General features: G+C 37.8%; 1 protein-coding gene across 17 annotated transcripts in view; it reads left to right on the forward strand.

The window, feature by feature from the left end:
- Positions 1-23,893, forward strand: part of CADPS (calcium dependent secretion activator) — a 388,847-nt gene that overhangs the window by 329,605 nt on the left and 35,349 nt on the right. For 8 of the 17 annotated variants that reach the window (XM_083156062.1, XM_083156064.1, XM_083156066.1 and 5 more), the window contains 4 exons: positions 3,136-3,210; positions 5,968-6,051; positions 6,647-6,679; positions 12,156-12,263. In XM_083156062.1, coding sequence (XP_083012188.1) covers positions 3,136-3,210; positions 5,968-6,051; positions 6,647-6,679; positions 12,156-12,263 — 300 coding nt within the window. Of the gene's footprint in view, positions 1-3,135; positions 3,211-5,967; positions 6,052-6,646; positions 6,680-12,155; positions 12,264-15,464; positions 15,513-23,893 lie in introns of all 17 variants that reach the window. The other 9 variants (XM_083156060.1, XM_083156065.1, XM_083156052.1 and 6 more) reach the window with 3 other exon arrangements.

The following is a 23,893-nucleotide window of genomic DNA, read 5'->3' on the forward strand; positions in this document are numbered from 1 at the left end:
TAACAGCCAAGCACACTGTTAAACCTGAATGATTTGATTCTGTAGGGAATGTAGCGTATACGGAGAAAGCTGCCTGGGGCTACAGAATTCACTACAAGGTGTGTTATGCGGGTCTCGTCATTGTCAAATTACATGTCTCCGCTCTAGAAATGTCTTTTCTTTTTGGTTCATATGGCGTCCAAGCATCTAGATACAAACACACTGTAATACCACCTGTTGTTTGTATCATTATAATTATTTCAAATCTGAAATTCCTAATTATTGTGTTTTTCATGAATATATTATTGCCGTTTTTGCTCCACAATTAGCGATGACAGGTTGTTTGTAAAAACGAAAATAAAAATAAACTTTTCATATGTACATATTGCAGGAAGTGAGAATTATGCATTACTAGTTAATTAATGCCTTGTGGCCGTCACTCGCTAAACATCCTGTACCAAAATTCTTTTGTTTTCTCTGAAACGATCCGCTCCTGTTTATTTGTATTTTATCGTTATACTAGGAAATCATTTTAATTTGTTTTAATCTTGACATAAGAATATATGTGGTAATGATTTTATTCTCAATTCTGTAAAATATCATTTATTTGTTATGGGTGTTTCTACAGTTACACCAGGATACTGGGAGGCTGGATATAAAGCTACGGGGCATAAGACAGAACTTAATCCCCGTACATACAGGGCGATTTCAGCACATATTGCCGCGGATTTGGTTGCTGAGCGACCATAACCCCGTGTGTACAGGGCAGCGGACACTAGGAGCGCGCTCCCGTTACCAGCCCAGTACTGGTCGCAGGAGCATGCTTCTGCGACCAGCAGCTTTCTCCTTAAGTGACTAAGTTTTCATCAGTGACATTCAAAATTCGATATTGAAATGCAATATTCAAAATTCGAACGAGTCAAAATCGTTCAGCGGCCATATTGCTCAATTGTATGGAGCTTTAGAGATACTGGTTATGTAGAGATTTATGAATTACTTTAACACAAAGTTATCAACCAAGCTATTTTTTTTTAAACCATAGTATATCTATATACTATGGGCCTAGTGTAATTCATGTTTGTAAGCACTAGCCTACGCAGTGGCAATTTCTTTAGGCTAGAGGCTGGAGCTGACGTGCTCAAATGAAAAGCGACGCCCACTAAATTTATTGCAAACTTATTTGCAACTGCGTGCACATTTGCAGCCTAATATCCAAGAACAAGAAACATTGTAGATAGGGTGGCCAATCCCGGGATCATCAGGATCACGGGATTTAGCCCCAAAATGTCCGCGATTTCAATCCCGGGATTGAAGTATCTAATCCCGGGATTTGGGGATTAGACTGCGCATGCTCAGTCTAATGCCGGGCAGCATCTCAGATGCTGCCCGGCTGTTCCCATCCCGGTGTGCAGCCTGCGCAGCGTGATTCGATCATAGGTCACGCTGTGCAGGCTGCAGCCCTACACCTCCATTGCCGGAACCCGCTCCCCACCGGCTTCCCCCATCCACACACATCATACCTGCCGCCTGACTGCTGCCGCCTGCCCCCTACGCAGCTCCTCAAAAGTAAGTGATGGTGGCGCCGAAACCCGCTAGCCACCAGGCCTCCCCCAGCCGCATGCATAATCCTTGCCGCCTGCCTCTGCCCTGCTGCCCCCTGCTCCCCAAAAGTTAGTCAGTGTGGGGCAATTTTTTTTTAGGGATGCCAATCCCGGGAATCCCGGGATTGAGCATTTTTCAATCCCGATTCCCAGGATTTAAAAATTGCCCCAGGATTGGCATCCCTAATCGTAGATGATTGCAGCTGAAAGAAAATACCTCCCCCAATGGTTCCCTTCCAGGCAGTCGCTCAGCCTTTAAGTTCTGAGTGTGAACAGAATTGCAAAGGCACGTTTGGTGCCTGTGTATTGCAAGTATGGGCATACGTACAGTCTGCCAATAATCGCTCCATTACGTGAATATCAGCATTGCCTTTAAACATGAATTAGGCCCTATACCTGTAGCTTACCCAAAGCTAAAGCAGACATTTGAGTACGAAACAAATATTTTACAATGACCTAGTGACATTGAAATATATTTTAATTTAAAAGAAAGTTGAAAATCTTTGGTCGCGCTAAACTATTTTGCTGACGTAAAAATTTTGTGTGACACCTGTGATGATAAAAAAAATTGTCAATTGAATAACGGATAGAAATTACTAAAATAGCAGCAGCGTTTCAGTTGCAAAGAAAATGTATCTTGAACATATAGTACAGTAATACATTGAACTTGTTTTTGATTTTTTCCTTTGTTAAGCATGTAACATGTCCTGCCTACTGTTATAATACAAATGTATCCACACAAACTAGCTCAGAGTCCTGCTGTAGATGTATTTGCATTTTGTTTGGAATGTGTCCCACTTGATATTTTTTACCTGGCAAAATATTTCTTGAACTTTGTGTCTCGCTACACCATATACACCGTAATGTCATCTATGTACACTTTGGATATCACAAAACCCTCCATGTTCCCATCTTACGTTTCAGTTTTGTTTATTTGTTCAGTCAGTCATGATTTCATTTATATATTTTGTTTTACCTCCATTGATTTTTGTTTTATCTTTTACCGCACCTTCCTCATTATTTCTGTTCCCATTCATCTGAAAGTTTGCTAAACAGTGGGTAAGTGTGTCTAACATTTTCAACTGTATTGTCACCCCTCACTCCCCAATGTATAATTAGCATTTATTTCAGTTTTTTTTCTCCCTTCTGTCAACATCCGCATTGTTTTGACTTAATTAGCATTTTAAACAGACATTAATGCAAACACTTGAAATTGAATGTTCAGAGATATATTTTAATTACTCCTTTCTTTAAATATTGTATAATTTTTGTGATTTGTAAAGAACAAATTTTATTACACAAAAAAACTGACTTGTAAAAATGTGTAACGTGCCATTTGTGTTTTTTTTTTTTTTAATTAATTATTTATTCTGTTACTATGTATGATGTCTACAAAAAGGATAATCAGGTTAATTAACAGTTTATTTTCACAGCTGATAGTTTTAAAATTAAAAGTAACATAGGAAGAGTCAGTCCCAAAAAGAGACTGATGATTCCGTTGTCATTGTTTATTCAGTGTGTTAATATTTTGACTTTTTCTGTCTTATTTTTGTAGCACCAGTACCATTCAAAAATCGACGAGCTAATTGAAGAAACAGTCAAAGAAATGATAACGCTTTTAGTTGCAAAGGTAACTTCAATCTCAGATGTTATGATCTGGGTAAATCACAAATATATATTTTGCATTTTTTTCTTTATTTTCCTCCCAAAAAATTCAAAATGTATTACATTTAAAGCAAATAGATAAAAGACAAGAGAAACACATTATGTGGAATGTACTCTGTTACTCTATTATTTCTTAGCAATTCTGTTGTCAATGAGTTAATGTTATGATTTGAAAGGTGAATCAATATATTCTGATAAGGCAACAGTGTTCCCAAATAAATGTATATTTTACTCTACAGTATATGAGAGTACATATCTCAGCAAACCCTCTCTTTAGGACTTGTATCATACCAAATGTAGGTTTACATGACAATTAAATTGATCATATTTATTAATATGAGAAATTGTTCAGTTCATATAAAAAAAAATTGCTTTGTTTTAGTAAAAACAATACATTTAACACAGGTGTAGACTTTATGAGTTATTGTTATGTGTATCATGTAGGGCATGTGCCAAAGCTACATATTTTTTTTTTTGTGGTATTCTCTAGTCCAGGTTGTTCTCCCAAGTATCTACCTTTTAATTCACATGCTGTGGCTCATTAGCGGGTTGTAAAAAAAAAACAACAATATAAACTCATTGCTGCCTTTAGAAGTCAAAAAGATCTGCATCCTCATTGATACTCTGAGATGAATTAATTATTTCTAACAAGACACAAATCTATAAGGTCAAAAGGGGTGTTAACATGGCAGGCAGGCAAAGCCGATTTTGGCTTAGCCCATGAGCGATTTAGACTAGGCCGATTTGGCCATAGGCCAAATACACTGTGTGTATGGCTTAGTCAAAATTGCCTTGCCTGTACAGTTTATTGGGTTATAGCGACGCCATTGGGCCGCGTATAGCTATCGCCTGCAATTCTGGCTAACCTAGCTAGGAAAGTTTGACTAGCTACACGTTAACTTTGTAATATTATCCAGCAGATTAGTTGTCATAAAACTTTCACGCTCTCTCTCGTCTTTCGCTGAGTACTCTACACTTTTTTTGATTTTCTGCTTCAGTAGAAGCACATTTAATAGTATTGATCAATAAAGGGATTTCATGTTTAATAAAGTGAAAAAAAGGAAACAATCGGATGAAACAAATACTACACAAGTCATCAGGGGGTAGACTTAGCATAACCTTAAAATGGAAAAGTTGTGGTGGAGCGTCACTAGCAACCAGATTATAAATACCGTTTTTTTTAATAATGCATTGGATAAAACATAGCTAGCATCTGATTGGTTGCTACAGGCAGCTCCATTTAAATTTTTACAAATTTAAATAAATGTACACTCGCGTCCATTGGAAAGATGTTAAAATGTTAAATATACTACAAATTATACCATATACAGATGGAGCCAGGTTTATTCAACCCGCCAGAGCATTCCATCTCAGCGTGTCATTTGCCGAGATGGGGACACATTTCTCACACACATCCTATTGCCGAGCACCTCACATGCATACACGTCCCGTACTCCGTGAATGGTACGCCGAGGCGGGTTGCATAAACCTTGCTCCATCTGTAACTTAAAAATGTTGTGTAGCTTTAAGTTTAGTAATGGGAGGCAATTTTGTTAAGCAGGCCAGCCTTTATTGACACATCTGTACATGTAGATGGATGCATAAATTGGGTTTAGGGCAGTGGTTCCCAAACTGTGCCGTGGCGCCTTTGGACACTTGCAAGGGTGCCCCAAATTGGTGGATCAGGACCAATTCAAATAATTTATAGTCAACGTAGTAGACACAACCAGTACTGGTGGCTGTCAATCATAAAATGTGTGGACAAACAGAAGGATGACATATACATACATTCTACTAAGAATTTTATATTTTTTTCTGAAAGATTTTTGGTCCTAGGGTTTTCGTGAAAAAATTCTGATACTTACGGGTGCCGTAATTACAAAAAGTTTGGGAACCACTGCTTTAGGGTATTGTGACCCATTCATTTTTACGGAACTGTCTCTTTTGCATGACTTCCACTTCAGTCCATGGCACCAGTTTGAATTTGGCAGAGGTGATGACTTTGGCTCGGTGATTCCAAAAAATTACATTTCATCAGCTTCAGCCTTTAGCTTTAAGATTAACAAAAAATGACTGTGTAAGCACAGTCATTTTTTTGTGTGTTTGATATCATTTTAAGATATATATGGAACATTATGTTACACCCGTTTCCCAACTTTCCCAACAAAGGCATCACTACTGTAATTCCAGGAAAGCAAACTCTTCCAGCCGATAACCATTGTTTGTGTGCCTGCTTCATGCCCTTATCTCCTCTCTAAACCCTCGATATGCATGATGCATTTTACAATAGAACAACTTGAGCAAGTATTATTAATTGTAATTGGGTTCACGGTAGGATACCATTGGTGCTGTGACAAAGTGCAGATAATTTGAGACATGATTGAGATCAAATGAAATACAGAACTCTATAAATGTGCACATAGCCTAGTGGAACATCGTAAAGCTATGTAAAGTATATGCTTCGCACTGTACTAGGCACAATTAAGCAAACACATTCCATAGAAGCCTGTAGATTCTAAGCAATTGCCCTAGGATTCTTTATGATGTTGGAAAGTAGAATTTGTTGGCATTCACTCCTATTTTTGAATCTTCTGAAAACTATCTGTTCGACTGCAGACTTACAGAAGCCAAATTATTTAGCAATGGTTTTCTAATTTTTTTCTCTCTTTGGATGTCTACTGTTATATATGAATACTAATCTGATGTATCTTCTTATCACTAGTTTGTGACTATTCTAGAGGGAGTACTGTCCAAACTCTCCAGATATGATGAAGGAACCTTATTTTCTTCTTTCCTATCATTTACTGTAAGTGAATATATTTTCCACAATGTTATAGTGTGTGTGCAAAATAAACTGGTACTTACAGATTGCAGTATTGCTGCTCAAGAGACTTTGAACTACACCAAAATGTGACTTTTACCTGTTCACAGCTAGCGAAAGTAAGTGTAATTACTGGTAACTCTGATGTCTGTGTAATGGTCCATTATTCTGAAATACCAGGAGAAATCAAAATAATGCTCAAAATTACATTGTACAAATCATTACAATTTAACTTTTCAACTTTAGGAAAAAAAATTGTTTTTGTCCTCTGTCGAATTATTATTCTTGGGTAATGGTGTGGAACAAAGTACAATTTCCCTCACACATTTTGCTGAAACAATGCCTAATTTGTTTTTTGAACTCATAATTTGCAAGCGGACCCATTTTTAAGCAATGATTTGAAACTATCAATCGAGCAGAATTCCCTTTCAGGACAGTGCAATGAAGGCTGGAAGATTAGATTTTTTTTTTTTTTAAATCACTGTATGGTCATTGTGTATCATTAATTGTTTCATCACCCATTTGTACACCAAAAAAATAGAGTAAAATAGTCTTACTTAAGTGTCCTTTTCCCTTTAAGGTCAAGGCAGCTTCCAAGTATGTGGATGTTCCAGTAAGTATTATTTAATGTTGTATATTATATGTGTATAAATCCCTGGTACGGTGTGCTTTTATTATGTGGTATGGTTCTTTATTTTTTAGCTTACTTTTGTTTTGATTTAGTTGATGCATGCTATAGATTTAGATCTTTACTACAAATGCATATTTATTTTTTCCCAACAATCCTACAGCAACACAATATTCATATATATATATATATATATATATATATATATATATATATATATATATATATATATATGTGTGTATGTGTGTCATATATATATATATATATGTGTATGTGTGTCATATATATATATATACTGTATATAGACACACACATAACACCTTTTTTATAATATTGTGTTTCATTAATATGTTCACTATCCAAATGCAAGTATGGTGTTAAAATTTGAAATTATATTTTGACCAAAACAAATGTAACCTTAATCCTGTTGTAACAGCAATATATACTCATAATAACAGTATTATCGGTGGTACATGACTTCCTAATGAAATGAGCTCTCACAGTTTATAAATAAAGCACTTAAACTTAGTGGGAAATTTGCATTTAAATTGAGGTTAAGCACATGAATATTGACTGTAAGATTTAAATGTCATGGTTAGCTTTCATAAATGTACAATACTTAAAGTAAATTCATTATGTAAACTGTCGCACTCCTGAAATGATTTCTAGTTTTAGTGAACAAATTAATACTTTAGTGCTTATGCTCTGGTAAATCCCATCTATCTGGACTGGAGTATGATAGAGTTCTAGAATAATTTTAATACAAAGCTTTCATAGAGGCATAGAATAACACCCTCCTAATGTAATTATAGTTTAATTGTGTTTTGAAAAGTGATTGTAAAAATAAAATTAGAACAAAGTGGTATATTGAAGTTGTCAGTTTAACACAAAGAAAATAATATATTCAGAAATTGTCACCTTTACTAAAAATATAAATGTCAAGAAATATATATAGAGAGAGAGATAGTGTTTGTGTATGTAATACTCATCACTAATAAACCAACACAAAATTGATTATGTCAATAGATGTTAATTTACTAAGATTTTGTAACATAAGGCAATTGAGGTAATGTCCTCTTAAAATCTAATTAACACTCAATGTCAAAGTCCGTAGTTATATACTTACAGTACTGTATATGACTCAATACAAAAGTATAATTTTATTTGTTCTAAAATAAGATCCGTGAAAGTATTTCACTTTGGAAATTAATATATTTTATCATATTTATGATAAGCATTAACAATTTAACTTTTTAGTTCTTTAAAAAATGTTACTGCATAATACTATATGCTGTAATTCAATTATTATTATTACTTTAGAACTATTAACATGAGATATTGTTTCCTTTTTAAAATTAATTGTATAAGCAACGTTTTGTGATTTTAGAGTTACTTTACTATATTTCATTAGTCTGTTAGTTAACTTTGGCTTTTCTGGTATTACTATGAAACAGCATTGACTATAACATGAATAATAATTTATTTGAATGTCATAAAAATGTAAGCAATTTTTTTTTTGTATATCATTTCACAAATGTCTTTGTATTTCGCATCAAGCCATCGTCATACACCCATCATTAGTTTAGTATTTTGAGACATTTCTTAGTACCAAATCACTGCCTTTCAATTATTTTAAACTGATTGAGTTTGATGAATAAATGCACCGTACACTAAATATGATAACAGTGGGCCTGTGTCTTGCCAGATATTGAGGGGTTAACGGAACAGTCTGTACACCAATAAGAGTCACCTAGATTGAATTACAAATGCTTTTTTCTTTATTAGCAAAGCAGATATAAAATTCTATTGTTTTCCGGAAGTCACTCTGAAATTGTAGAAATTCTGAGAACCCAAGATTAAAAAGGAGGAAAGTATATATTTAACAGGGCTATTTTCTTAATGCTTCATGGGAATTTTTGTAGGCATATAACATAACAGGTGGATAATGCCCAATAACTGGATTTAAAATCATTATTAACAATTACATTGAAAATACAATTAGTTTTATTTACAAATCACAGTGCAACTGCAGCGATGGGATATTCTGAGCTGCTAAGGCGGCCAACCGTGTCCTCATTCTACAGTACAAACTGCAAAAACATTATCCTTCGCTATGAAGTAATGGTTGTTTTTGATACGGATAATAAAAATATAATCAATTGCAAGGAGACTAAAAAATATTTTTCTGGATATTTCGTGTGGATTTTTTTTTAAATACTACAAATAAAAATGTTAAATAAATTAAATGTCTCCGGTAGTGCAGCATCGTTAAAATAATCTTGATTTATTGCATTTTATGTTTTCTGAGATTCTTCATTTATACATGTAAAATGTGTTGAAGCATTAGAAATGTTTTAACATATAAACAGATAATGACATCAGCACAAGACCACTGTAAAATACAGAATGGTTAAAAGATTTGCACAGGATTACATCTATATTAATCTCATTGTATTTCAAATTAGTACCTTGTCATTGTTTCAGCAAGTGTTAGGTGATCTTGCCACATTTCAAGGCCCACACATCGTACCCCTTTCGCCTGATAATTGTTTGCTTTGTGTAAGAAAAAAAGTTAAATTACAGTCCTATTACTGCCCAAATGCTCTTAATTTTCACCCTGGAAATTACTCTAGAGTGTTAACTAACTTCAATTCACAGGGCCTGACAAACTCACATTACATTGATTTGATGGCTTGAGAACAAAGGTAACATTCAGTTATACATATGAGTTTTATTATTTGTTTGCAAACATATTAGATATTAAGAACCAAAGGATATTTACCGCAGTTTACATAATGAGCGATGTTAGAATTTTTTAATGAGTTTTCTGTGCAAATCAGCCTTTTATCTGCTGCTTGCATTACCCTCACTGACTCAGAGTTACCAGCTGTTGTTCTTGCAGTGTAAGATAGAGATACTTGTATGGTATAGCGCTGTGCATTCTAACCTATTCCACAGCAATGAGAAATTGTTGTTCTAAATTTATCTATGGCCTTTCCAGGGAGTTATCTTCTATGACACACTGATCAATATTGACCAAGTAGTATTGTTATTGTCTCCTGATCATGCTCAGTTGACCCAAAAGGAAGTTATAATAATCCTTTATGTTTCAGATGTGTAAGTGAGCTCTGCCATTCCCGTTAACCATAGCTTTTCCAACAATATTGTGCGCTGTTTCCGGTGTAATATTGGTTTGGTATAGTCAATTACAGTCAAAATTGTTGTTTTGACGGAAAGATGGCAGTTCCGACCAATTCAATAAGGGCTGTTTTTTTTATCCGACCGGTTGGAATGCTCCGACCTGTTGGAAACCATGTGGATTTGGCACCGTTTCCGACAATCTCAATCCGACTTGGAAAAAGTCAAATTGAGGGGATGAGGCAGGAAGGTCGGCACCGGGTGAGCTGCAGCAACTCAATCAACACTGTCCAACCGTCCTCCTCCTCCTGTCGCTCAACCGGTCCTGGCGCCATCCAGATGAGCAGCAGCAGTAGCAGCCAAATCCAACAGTCAGATTCTGCTCCATTGAATAGGGCTTGTTGGATCCATTCTGACAAATGGATGTCGGAATGTATCCTACTTTTTGAATATACCCCATAGTGTCTGAGAAATAATGTAGATTACACTTTAAGGTTATGGCCAAATTCAGTAAGACAAAAAAAGAACAATATAATGGGATAGACTATCCTAAAGCAGGAACTGGCTGATTCTGTAAAGTATATTGAAATGTAAGCATTCATCTTAGAGGATAGCTAAACTGATAATGCAAGTGGCTTAACATAAAAGAGCTATACCTAAAATTCACAAATTTTTCTGTAAAATGCTAGAAGCTCATCAAAATGAAATATATTGGACAAATGGCTTCAGAACACATTAAAACCATGAACCAAAAACATGTTGTACAGTTCCGCCATGGCCTTTACCAATCCACTTACAATTACGAGTTCCACCAAAACAAGGCCGTTTCTCTTGAACTTTGAATCCTTTGATAATAAGGGGAATGGAGTGGTACGCTGGATGAGTAAGGCAACCAATGTCTACTCACCTACATTAATTCTTTATTAAAAGATTTAGGCTACAGTATATTGACTTCTACGTGCACTATTGTAAAGTTTTGTTTTTTTAAATTCCTTTGTGAATTAATTCATATCTTCAGAATTATAAGGCAAAGCTGTTTATTTTTGTTTTTCTGAGAAATGACACTAAGCTCCGCTCAGCAAACACATTTATTCGGTGCTGAGAGCAAATCAAAAATTGTGTTATATCCAAGAACAAAAACACTGTGCCAAATAACATAAATACAATAACAATGCTTTGACCGGCACCGATTGGCATAAATTTCAATCAAAATACACACAGGGCTTATCTAGGAAATAACTTTTAGTACTGAGCGATAAGCAAAGTTGATTAACTCCTAGCTGTGGATTGATGTAGTAGATAAAATAACTTATGCTATTTCATGGAATCATAAAACAAATAATAAAACATAATTAAAACCCTAAATAAATAATAAAATGAATACATTCAAGAAACACATGAATATTAAAAAGAAACATATGTATATGTCTCACATCTGTGTATAAAAATATGGTTGTGTGAATAAATAGCACACACGAGGAAGTCAGATATACATCATAAAGTAAATGTATTTAATAAAAGTTTTAGACAAATATAGGAGCCAATCGGTGAAAGCAATCTGAAGGTTTACAAGCCCTTTAATAGGCAGTAATATGTACAGAATGGGTTGTGTATGGTATTCAGCTACTTATGATGTCGGCTGTCAGAAAACCGACCGTGGCTTCCACATGCTCAGGATACTGACCTCTCATAGGTAAGTATCTTAACATTCTAACCCTACACCCCCCCCCCCCCACAGTCTAACATTACCTCCATAATGTCTAACCCTTACTGTACCTCCTTAGTCCCTAACCCTGCCTTTTTAGTGCCTAAATATCTACCCCACCAGCCTAACACTCCTCAGCATACTTTTTGTTTGGGTTGCCGACAGTCAGAAGTCCGACGTTGGCATTGTGAGAAGTGTCAGGATTCCTACACCAGTCTGTTAACCAGTGTTGGAATTCCATCACCAGTACTTCTGAATGCCAGTATGTCAATTGCCTATACCGAAGCCACAGAGGTAATATGATTAGTAGATAATGTTAATTCTTTTCAAATACAAGGAAACTACCAAAAACAAGTCAAATGTTAAATTAGCTCTGCTTCAATTGAGTGTTACATCCTCAATCCATCGCATTGGCTAAAGACACATTCCCAAACCCGAGGCTACAAAACAATGGCAGATCTGTTGCTTTTAATGCACATGTGTATCACATCCAAGGGCAGAATATCCAGTGTGATTCAATGCAATCTTTTAATTTATTATTCTTTATATATATTTTAGATGTCTGATGACCAATGTATGGGAGCAAAATTTTAATTGTGTTTTATTTTTAATTTACAGAAACCGGGAATGGACGTCGCCGATGCCTATGTCACATTTGTGCGTCACTCTCAGGATATCCTTCGTGATAAGGTCAATGAGGAGATATATATAGAAAGGTTATTTGATGTAAGTAAATGCCTTCTCCTCCTTGAAAAGCAAGGGGGAGATGCCCCAAAATGTGACAAAATAAAAGACAGGGGGATAAGTCACATTTTGAAAAAAAAATGTGGTCTTCTTCTTACGAACCTTTCTTTTCCCTCTAATTTGCTCTTTTTCTGCTTTAAATCTTTATTCTGGTGTACTGTGTTGGTCTGCGTCTGATACTAATCACTGGGTGAGCCTTTGTGGACACGAGGTAGCTTTTTGTATGTTGTGTATGTAAGGCCTACGGCTTTTATATGTTTAATTGATACATGTTACTTGCGGAATTCAAAATTGTAGTTTGCCAGGCTCTCTAGTACCAAAAATCCTTAACCCCTACCCCTACAGAGTAAAATGGAAAAGTCAAAAGGAAAATAAGATCTAAATGTTCTACTTGTTTCACTAAATAATGTATTGTCGGATTCTGCTGTGCCAATCAATAAAAATAATATTTCAAATACAATTAATTAATTAACAACCTTAATGAAAAGAAATGTATTAACACATTTAATTTAAACAAAAAAAACTTGTTTTGTTTAACTAATTTATGGTTAGAACAAAGTAATAATTGAAAATTAATTTGCCAACAAAATTTGCCATAAAAATATTCAAAATCCTGGATAACTTCTCTTTTACACATACACACATACAGTATATATATATATATATATATATATATATATATATATACACACAAACACACACACACACACATAAATCGGAATTTACTTCTTCAATTTTTTTAAGGTAAATTTCCAGTATTTTTATATTTTATTTCAATTATTCATGACAAAGTTAAATTAGTTTCAGTTGAATATAAATTTAGTGTGATCATAACTAGATAGCAATTTTAAATGTAAGCTGATTTAACAGCACATTATTCACAACGTGATCACACAGTTATATAAATCTTCCCATATATTGGCAGATCTGGTTGTTTAGCCAAGCACCTGTATCTAGTCTTGCCACAGGTCTGGGTTATGTTAGTGTTCCCAGTTAAGACAGATGGCTGAAGACCCACCTGCTGGCAGATTACTACCCAGCCAAAATTTGATATAGTTCCCTTATATGTATTTTAACTCAATCAAATGTTAGTTGATTGATGGCAGAATGAGACCTGCACTCACCCATTTGCTCATAAATGCTCAGACCGGTTGCGTAAAAACGGGGGTGCAGAGTGAGTTCAAGACGCACCCGAGTGTCACTCGCCAAGGTTCAACACCAAAGTGCACATTACATGCACTGCTTGTACGGGGTAGCAATGCACTCACACTGGTCTTCTGGAGTAGCCCACACCCCAGAGTGTACCCTGGGGTGTACCCCTTTTTTTTACCAGCATGCATCTATGGCGCACGGATATTGAATCAACCATACCAGGTGTCTCCCATATTAGCGATGCCCCTGGCAGGGACTATAGTGTTCTATTAACTATTAAAGGGTTACCAAAATACCAGCTGAGCAACCAATAGTCAATAGATTTATTACATTACTGTAATGCCAGTATTAATGGTATAAAAATAATTTTCGTGCAGTATGTACGTTTCCAATAGACAAGAAGTTAAAAGCCAGGATATGTGTGTTAATGTTCCTGTCGCCCTCACTGCTGTATTCCTGTCTGTAACAGTGTGCCCTCAGGGTTAGGACCACGAAACATGTCTGTTATTAACTAGGTCTTGTGTCTCTGTAACCGTTAATATCTGGCCCTTTCTATCACACCTCTCATGTGCATCTCCTGGCCTGATCTCATATCACGCACTATGCTTCTCACTCTGCTCTCTCAATTGTGTGCTACAAACTTTTTTTCTTTTCAAATCCAAACTCTTTCGTACTTTCTTTTTGTGTGTGTACGTTTTTTATTTTTCACTTTTTTGCATTTCCTGCTAAAATAATCTCTCCTTTTTATGATTTATCACTTTCTCACTGACGTCCTTTGCGATTGAAATGGAACTTATCTCTCATGTCAAAAGTTTTTTCACATTATGTCAAGTGGCATGATTTAGAGTCAAATAATCTTCCTGTGTACATCTACTAGCATGACCCACATCCACTGAGAATGCCTGCTACATGCATATATTGTAGCACACGGAGAGGTGCTCGTTGCTCTATGCATGCGTGCCCATCAAGTTTTTTTGTTGTTTTTTTAATTTACGTTTAAGAGCCAGAAAGTCAGAGTAATGACATACATCCACTAGGCATCAAATCATGGAACAACCCACAAGGAAAGCAGTTATTCTGCCCATCGGTGCCAATAAATTATCTGTGGGTTTTTCCCTTTGATGCCTAAACTGCCTTTTATACCCCCTTTCCTTTATCTCTCCTTATAAACCTGTTTATTTTTGTATTTCCACGTGATGTCGCAGAAAATATTATGCAGCGGGAACACTGCTGAGAGTTATGGGAAAATGTCAAACCAATATATGCCATATGCGGCATTTATAACCGTACTAAACAAATGTCTATATCATTTAAGCAAAACAATGCAAATTAGAATATTAAATATTCTTTTAAACACTTTAAAAGAACCTCAGTTCCTTGCATTTAAATATCGAGATCCGCCAGCTTATTATAAGAACAGTAAATGACTAGAAGAGATTATGTTGACAACGTGACATCATAAAATAATCACATCTATGCTTTTGTTTAGTCTTCGCTGAGCAGATGATGTGAACAAACGCACACAGTATAGAAATAAATTCCTACAGTATTTTAAGCAGATCATTTGATACTGGAAAAGATTAGTCATGCATGCAATAAAAAAAGTAATATATAATATACACACATATAATATACACACATTATCATTATATATGCCAGGCACTCTGCTTGAGAATAGATAGATAGATAGATAGATAGATAGATAGATAGATAGATAGATAGATAGATTATTACAAATATTGTCATTTTCTAAGAGACTATTTTTTGTCCATTAATTATGTTTTTAATTCAATATAAACTTCCATTTTAATCAATCTGGAAAGCCATCCCTTATGGCCTCCTAGAACTATAAAAAAATAACAGCAGTTACAGTACAGTGTGCGCATTAAAAAAGCACGTTAATACTCCCGTAATTTTTTGTGACCTCCATCATTTTTTTCTGTGTTTTTTTTTTCTTTTTTAAAAAACATCTGTCCCAAAATCTACATTTACTTTGACAATTTTATTTACTCCTCTTGTTTTCCCCTTTAGAAAAGGCTGGATGATAATAGTTCTGTCATGTGCCTGAGAATTTTTGAGGTAATTTTTTTTTTTTTTTTAATCGTCTAAAATGCTTTTTTTTTTTTTTTTATTCCATTTCTCACAATTCACATTAAACATGCTCAAGCTATTTTAAAGGTTTTATTATTACCAATATTATTATCACCAGGGCAGTAGTCATCTGTTACTGCTTGTAGTAGTCGTCTCTTCAGGTGATTAAAATATGTTGACGTCTTATCGGGCATTAGCTGCTTGATCTTCTTATGGGTTGAGTTATTTGCTTCATTTGAGTTTTTTTTATAATTTTAATATTTGCCCAGGTACTTTGGAAAAATAATTAATCTGCAAGATGATGTTTTAATCCGCTGCTGTTATTCTTTTTGCATTTAAGGGTTTCATTAATGTGATCTGGGTCAAGGGGTTGACTGCTTAATTATGGACATTTTATGACCTTCTAAATATTAATGATATATTGGTAGAATCTCTACTACTTTCATGTTATTTTTACCTGGCACATATTGAGAGCATCCTTGCCCATTTCTAGTTGGTACAACCTGCTGTAAATGAATGGTGCCTTTTCAGTTACAGGGAAGTTCTGTGACCACCTTTTTACAAATCCCAGAACATGCAATTGGCAGATGGCATTGCAATAGCTAGGTTGGAACAATGATTTTGGTCTAGATCCCCCCATTCTGTACTTCAGAGAATGCTCTGTGGCCAGCATATGCATACTAAAGCATCCATTTGTATTATTACGGTAGCCCAAACCAGAATTATGAATGCACATATGTCTATGTTGCTCAGAACGGCATTTAGGACTGAAAGATATCACACCCACACCAATCAGTTCCCCTCTGCTCGGGACCTCTCATTTTTGAGAGATGTCTTAAATATTGATTATGACAAATCCAGTAAGGATACTGAAGATTAAACCCTGGGTACACCAGAAATAGGTCTGAAATGTTTTTATATTTATATAATTGTTGAACTACTTTAATAGGTTAATTAGTCTTTTCTTGCCTCCTTGTCTATACTGATTTTTTTTTAGGTATTTTTTTTCTTTTCATAAATATTTTTGTGTGCAGCTAAATTCTTTCAGTTTGGCCTCCATTTCCAAATAAGCTAGTTGAGAAATGAAATTTTTTTTCAAAGTGACTGTGTACTTAAAGTACACAAATACTTTTTTGTACTTTTTCACTTTTATATAATTTTTTTTAATTAAAAATTATTTTTTTTTTTTTAAAAAGATGTTTTGATGATGTTGCAGATTATGCTCTATTCAAGCATCAGTACATATGGAACAATTGTGGTTGTCGTTACTGGGATAAGTACCAGTAAACTTCATAGCATAACTTGGGAGTTTAGCAGTAAGATTCTAAATGAGAGCATATTATCAAAATACAGATTACACAAAGATAAAGCGCCACGTACTGTCCCTAAAGTCTTGGATTCATAGGCAAATGCGGGGGGGGGGGGGTCCAGTTGCCCAGAAAAAAAACACTTCCCCAAAGCTTGACCAAATTGCCACTACATATGATATGAAGTGCAATATGGAACTCCTACACATGCCCAGTAACAGCAGATATGTTTTCCAAGTCTATTGTGGGTGTGTCTGTGGATCTCTTTGCTCAGTCATCGCAACAGAGAGAGAGAATGTGGTAAGTGGCTTACTGTAATTCTTGTCCCTGCACGTCTGAAGTACTGTATTATATAACCTGCAATTTGTGTGGTGCAGACTTTTAGCTTTTTAATATGCTAATTGGTGGTTATTCAGATGTGGGTGGAATTGCTGTAACTGTTCCTTCCTTGGAGCAGCAGTGATAGGGCTGTATGGTAATGCAGCAGGTGGTGTCTATTACAAGCAGAAACCTCCTCCTGCAGTAGCAAGTCGAGCTGCTTCCTAAGACACAGCAGCAGATCTCTCTCCGACCATCATGCGGGCTACTGTGCCCATGGTGTCGCACAAGCCGCCCATCTCAGAGGCCAGTGCATATCTTAACGGCAGCAACACACCTTTGTTTTCATAAACTAGGTATATTAGATCTACAGTGTCTAGATCGACAGTCAAAATGTCGACATTTATTTGTTGACATGGTCAAAAGGTTGACTGAAAAAGGTCCACATTAGTTAGAGTTAGATTATAACAATGGGCCTTATTTTGGTTCATTCTTTCTGTCAAAATCCTTCTTAGATGGACAAAACCATGTGCACTGCAGGGGGGGCAGATGTAACATGTGCAGAGAGAATTAGATTTGGGTGAGTAATTTTGTTTCTGTGCAGGGTAAATACTGACTGCTTTATTTTTACACTGCAATATAGATCTCACTTTGAAGTAAAACCCCACCCAAATCTAATTCTCTCTGCACATGTTACATCTGCCCCACCTGCAGTGCACATGGTTTTGCCCATCTAAGAAGGATTTTGTCAGAAAGAATGAACCAAAATAAGGCCCTATGTGCCGAGGTCACCAATGTACCGTGCCCGAAGCATGCTGAGCGGACACAGTACACTTATACGGTGTCCTATGGCAACATAGCCACCAACAAAAACATTTGAAACTCGTGAACTTTTTTTTCATGTGACAATAGTTGTCGAACTTTTGACTGTAGACCTAGAAACTGTAAATCTAATATATTATAAGGTACTTGTGTAGTTTCACGGCGGCAGTTACGCCGTCAGTGTAGTGTCCCTGTCAGAATCAGCGTAGTCTTCCCGCAGCCAGCGTAGTCAGTCAGAAGTAGCGTAGTGTTCCCGCGGCCGCTTAATCATCCCTGTCAGATCCAGCGTAGTCAGTCAGCGGTATTGTAGTCAGTCAGCAGCACATTATATGAGTTATGGCTGCCGACAAATTAACAATATTTAACCTGCTGCAGACTCAGATGTATGATATGGCAGGTGTGAATGTGTTCCGGAAACACCCCCACTATCCACGGCAGCCCGAAGCGTGGCAAGCGCAGCGAGCCCCGTGCGGGGATTACTTTACGCATCCTCCTGACCTTTTCATACCCCCACTATCCACGTCGAGCCACCGAGCCGGAAGCATGGCGAGGGGATGCGGATTACCTTACATATAATCCGCGGGGCTCTCTGCGCTCGCCACGCTTCGGGCTTGGTGGCTCGCTACCTTTCATGGAATCCGTGTCCCCTTGCAGGGCTCGCCGTGCTTCGGGCTTGATGGCTCGCTGCGCTCGACACACTATATAAAATCAACACCACACCAACGTGCATAGTGGGGGTATGGAAAGGACGGCTGGACGCGTAACGCATCTCCTCGCGGGGCTCGCTGTACTCGCCACGCTTCGGGCTGCCATGGATAGCGGGGGTTTGAAAAGGAGGCATTTGCCAGTAGGTAACATGGAACACTGGCAAATGCTTCCCATGCTTTGGGCTGCCGTGGATAGTGGGGGTTTCAAATGGAGGTATTTGCCAGTATGTAACATTGAGCACTGGCAAATGCCTCCTTCATTGTGAATGAGACGCACTTGTGTCCGCACCCCCTCTTTGGACAGGAGACGCACGCGCTACAGAACCCATAACCCTGTCGGCAGGGTTGCTGTACCCTGCTGCAGCAGCTACTCAGAGGCAGGAGCGTCTCATTGCTGGAGCGTTTAAGACGCTCCTGCGTCTCAAACAAATGGAGCGCCTCTCCGCTGGCGCCAGCATGATCCCCTCTTCGCCAAAGAGAGGGGATCATGCTGGCGCCGGCGGTGTGAAAGGTGCTGACTAGGCTTGCCAGGGACAGAGATGCAGTTCGGTAGTTACTTGTGTAGTTTCACGGTGCCAGCCTACGCTGATAGCTTAGGCTGGCACTGTGAAACTACACAAGCACAGCCGTTGGGCTACGCTGATAACGTGGCTTAGGCTGCCGCCGTGAAACTACACCAGTACACCAGAAACTACACCAGTAAGGCAGCCATTGGGCTACGCTATTAGCGTAGCTTCAAACGTAGCGTAAGCTGCCGCTGTGAAACTACACAAGTACCTACCATAACCCCCTCTCCACACACGAATGGCAGCAGACAGTCAATCACTGACTGTCCGCTGCCTTCCTGCTTCCGACATCGCAGGACCCATTTAAGCACACACAGAATGACCCATTCTGTTCTTGCCCATAGTACTGAACATCAGTACTTTGCACATAATATTGCAGAAGCAAATGCACCTGAATAACCACCATTATGCGTACTTCATGGCTGGCTACAGTCACTTTAAAATCAAGTGTTTGGAACCCCCCTCTTTGTTTTAAGTCCACTATGGTCCAACACCCCTTATCATCAGTGGATACTGTTAAACCCATTGTCTTCAGTTAATTGTGATGGCTGTCTTCAGGTAGAGGTTTTATACTAACTACCTTTGTGATCTGTGTTACACTTGTATTTAAACATCCAATTTAAGCATATGGCATTTCCACCTGCTGACAGTCTAGTGAGCATCCTGGTCTGGTTGTCATGCATGGAGTTTAATTTCTTCTTCAGCCACCTTTTTCTATCTGTTGTCTTCTCTTTCTTGTAGATGAGATGTTTTTACTGGTTGTGAGTTCATGTGTTCCAATTGCTATTGCTTTTTATGAGAGGCATACAGGTGGTTTATTCTTTTTTTCCCTTGTCGATACCTTACTTTGTTTTCTTTTTCTTGACTTGATGTATGATAGCACCAAATCAAGAAAAGAGAAAAGGGTAAGGTATTCCACAAGGGAAAACAAGTGGGTATGGTATAAGTTACCAACAATTGGGATTCCGACGGTCGTTTCTCCAACATCAGAATCCCGGCTGTCAGGAGCTCGACAGGGGGATGAGCGCATTAAAGCCCCTTGTGTGTTCGGCTCTATTCTCCCTCTATGGGGGTCGTAGACAAAGGAAAATAGCCAATGTAAGTCGGAATTCCAACTCTCAGGCTACTGACAGTTGGAATTCCGATGTCGGAGAAACGACCGTCGTAATCCCGATTGACGGTCACTCATCCGGCACCCAAAACAAGTATAAACCACCCGTATGCCTCTCATAAAAAGCTACAGCAAATAATAAACATGAACTAACCAGTAAAGACATCTCACCTGTGTTTGTGGTCTTCTCAGTTTGGATTTCTCATTTATAACTAAGTCTATCAAGACAATTGCATTATGATCTAGGATTCTTTCATTGGAGCTCTCAATGTATGCAACAATAATCCATACCACCTCTCGGGTTTGTAGCTACCACTTCTTCTTTAAGAATATTAAAATGTTTTGTACCAACACTCCAATGTCTTATATTAGGTTTCTTGACATGCCAGAGTTCTTATTAAGTTTTCTCCACCATCCTAGAGCATAATATATTTTGCAAGTATGTAGCTGTAATAGCTGCTCAGTATTTCCAGATTATTATTTGCCTTTTAGTATGTATTTGATTATTTCAGTTCTGTTCTTTCTTTCAGCTACCAAATTTGTTCTGGTGGTTATCAATCTGTTGTTTGATATTCGATACCATGTTGTCTTGAAATGTTCTTTATTTTATGTCCTGTAAATTCACCTCCATTGTCACTTTCAAAATATGAGTAGATTGGGTGCCGGATGACTGCCCGACAATCGGGATCCCGACAGTCAGTATACCGACATCGTAATCCCAACTGCCAGTGCTCTGACAGGGAGGATCACCCCCCTATCGGAGCACTGGCATTGGGATTCTGATGTTGATATACTGACTGTCGGAATCCCGGTTTCATACCACACCTGAGCCGATTTCACTGTAACTTGTTATTGTTACCTAGTCACGTAATTTGTCCAGCACTACATCTTTGCTCTTTATTAGAAAGGTGACTGTATAGCTTGAAGAGTCGTCTGTAAAAGTGTCTTTGGGAGTTATTCAATCCAGGATTCCGACTGTGGAACGTCCCAACAGTCAGAATCCGGGGCCATTTTCATCTGATCCAACAGTAACTCGACAGTTGGAATTAAATGTTCCAACTGTCGCATGTCGCCACGAATTGTTGGAAAACAGCCAACAACAATCCGCTGCCATTTCTGACAAACAGATCCAACTTCCGTATAAGCCCATTAGGCGAATACAGGCCCTGAGATCAGGTGATCTTGAGTATTCAGTCTTATTTATTTTAGAAATGTTTGCTCTTGTAGCTTGTGTTAAAAAAAAATTGACTTAATAATTAATGGTCAACCCGATAGTACTGGATCTCTATCAAGACTTGGTTTTGGTGTTCTGCTTTCTGGGTGTCTGTGCTGCGCAGAAGGCATCTGTGCCACATAAGAGATATAAGAGTATGTGTGTAATTAGTTTAATCTGTTGTTTTGTGTTATTGAGACAATGCAGGTGGCTATCGACTTTGGCTCTAGCTGTCCTCTTTCTTCAGTTCGTACAGTGTCATCTAGGAATTTGATTGTGAGTTCTTTAGCTGTCGTGTACAGACACCAAATCATCTTTTCGGGCTATGCAAATCACATCTTTTACTGCTACTGCCAAATGGTTTCCTTTTGTAGAAGGTCACATGAGTAGACCGTACCCAATTTTTCAGTGGTGAGGCATCTGCAAGATGATGCACGGCCATGTTCTGCAACGTGGTTTCTATTCGTGGGCCATTGTGCGATCTGCACTGTTGATCCGAAAGGTTGACCCCCACGCAGGAGGGCGATGTATCATCCCTTTGCTCATTTCTCTGATGGCTGAATCAGTCTATTTATGACCAATAGACAAGGTTATATATGAATGTTTGTACTGGCCTACCTTGACCAGTTTGTGGTAATATTGTTCATTTCAGCATCGTGTTTTTCAATTCTTTTTAACCCGTTGTTTTTCCTTGAGAAAACAAAAAAAGACACTAAATTATATCTGATTTGAAGTGAAGAAATGAAATGATCAAGGAAGATACCAGTTAATACAGATAAAAGGAACTGATTATTTTTTTGTCTGCATGTATGTCTTGAAGATGGGAGTCCAAGGAAAAGATCTGGATTACAACAGATGTGCTTAATGACGGCTCATCTGCTTAAATCTAGCAGTCCAAAGATCAGTGATTAAAAAGCCATCTCTAACTTTAATGAAAAACACTGACCTGATAATAATACTGATAGCTTTCTTGCAGAGTCCATGTCAAGGCAAATGAGACATAGGAAACAGTTGAATGGAGATGATACAGGGATTATATGGGTCAATTATATGCTTTATCTGTCTGGTAGAGATTAAACAGTTATAGATTGCCTCTGAGTATTTTGGCTTGTCCTTGGCAGTTATCAGATCACACTGGTTGTGCTTACTGTAAAGTACAGTAAGAACTTAATCATATAGTGATAGGGTCCGGATGGAGCTGAGCTGAATTGTAGCAACTGGTGTATTTCTTTTTGGAGAACTAGTCACATACCTTTTGGCTGTCTCAAGCAACCAACCCAACTGTAACCTATTTCCACCCGATGTCCGCTCATGAGTATTATTTATTATGTTCATTTAATGGAAAGAAAATGAAAGTCCTCATAGGGTCTGATATAGGTGAATAAGATGAGACTTCAGTAACTTAAGCTACTGTGACACCGCTGCCCCGCCCCTTTTTATGAATCAACCAATCCACAGAGTTCATTTCTGCAAAATTTGAGCTGACCCCCCCTGCCTTACATTCTGTAACAGAGCTAAAGAGAGCATGGTAGATAAGGTCTTATATAAGGTATTCAGTTATTCATTTATATTGCTCAATTTAAAAAATTGCTCAAGTTAATGTAAAGTAGTTTTGCGTTTGCTGAATAACAGCCAGGGCTGGATTAAGGGCCCCATAGGTCTGGAGCTGATGTTCAAGGGCCTATTATGAGACGTAGAGGAGGTGTGGCCAGTCCCATGTAGGCATGTAGAACCCATACACTATAAGCTCCAACGTCTCCCTAAATATATAAAAGTACAAAGATTGCATAAAAATGTGTGGAAAATAGAAATGTAATTCAATACTTATGATTTATGGCCAACCGTGTGTCCAGTTCGGCCTATTTTTATGCGATATACAGATGTAGCCGCTTCATTCAGCTTGGTGCTGGTGGTTGGACCGCCAACCGCTGGAAGGGATGCGTGAGTACAAGATGCGCATGTGCATCCCCTTCTAATGGAACCCTCCGCCGTCTCAACGCCACTCTTCCATCGTGCCCGCAGCCCCCTGCACCCCTCCCCTAACCCTGCCCGTCTCCCTAAAGCGAAGATGGGCAGGGATTCCGTCCCCCCACTGCTGAAAAATTGGGATGCACATGCGTGTCAGATGGAGCGCCTCTCAGACAGCAATGTGGGGACATTGTCCCCACTGGTGATTCCCAGCGCTGAATGAGAGGCGCTCCATCTGTAGTGCGGTAGGCAGGGAGTGGGGTGCGGTGGGCGGTGGGGGAATTGAAAAATCGTATTCAAAAGACTGGGTGACCGCTGATTGGCTGAGAGTGCTCTCTTAGCCAATAAGCAGCTCCC

The sequence above is a fragment of the Crinia signifera genome, chromosome 8, assembly GCF_055691185.1.
Source record: "Crinia signifera chromosome 8, ASM5569118v1, whole genome shotgun sequence".
Lineage (NCBI taxonomy): Eukaryota > Metazoa > Chordata > Amphibia > Anura > Myobatrachidae > Crinia > Crinia signifera.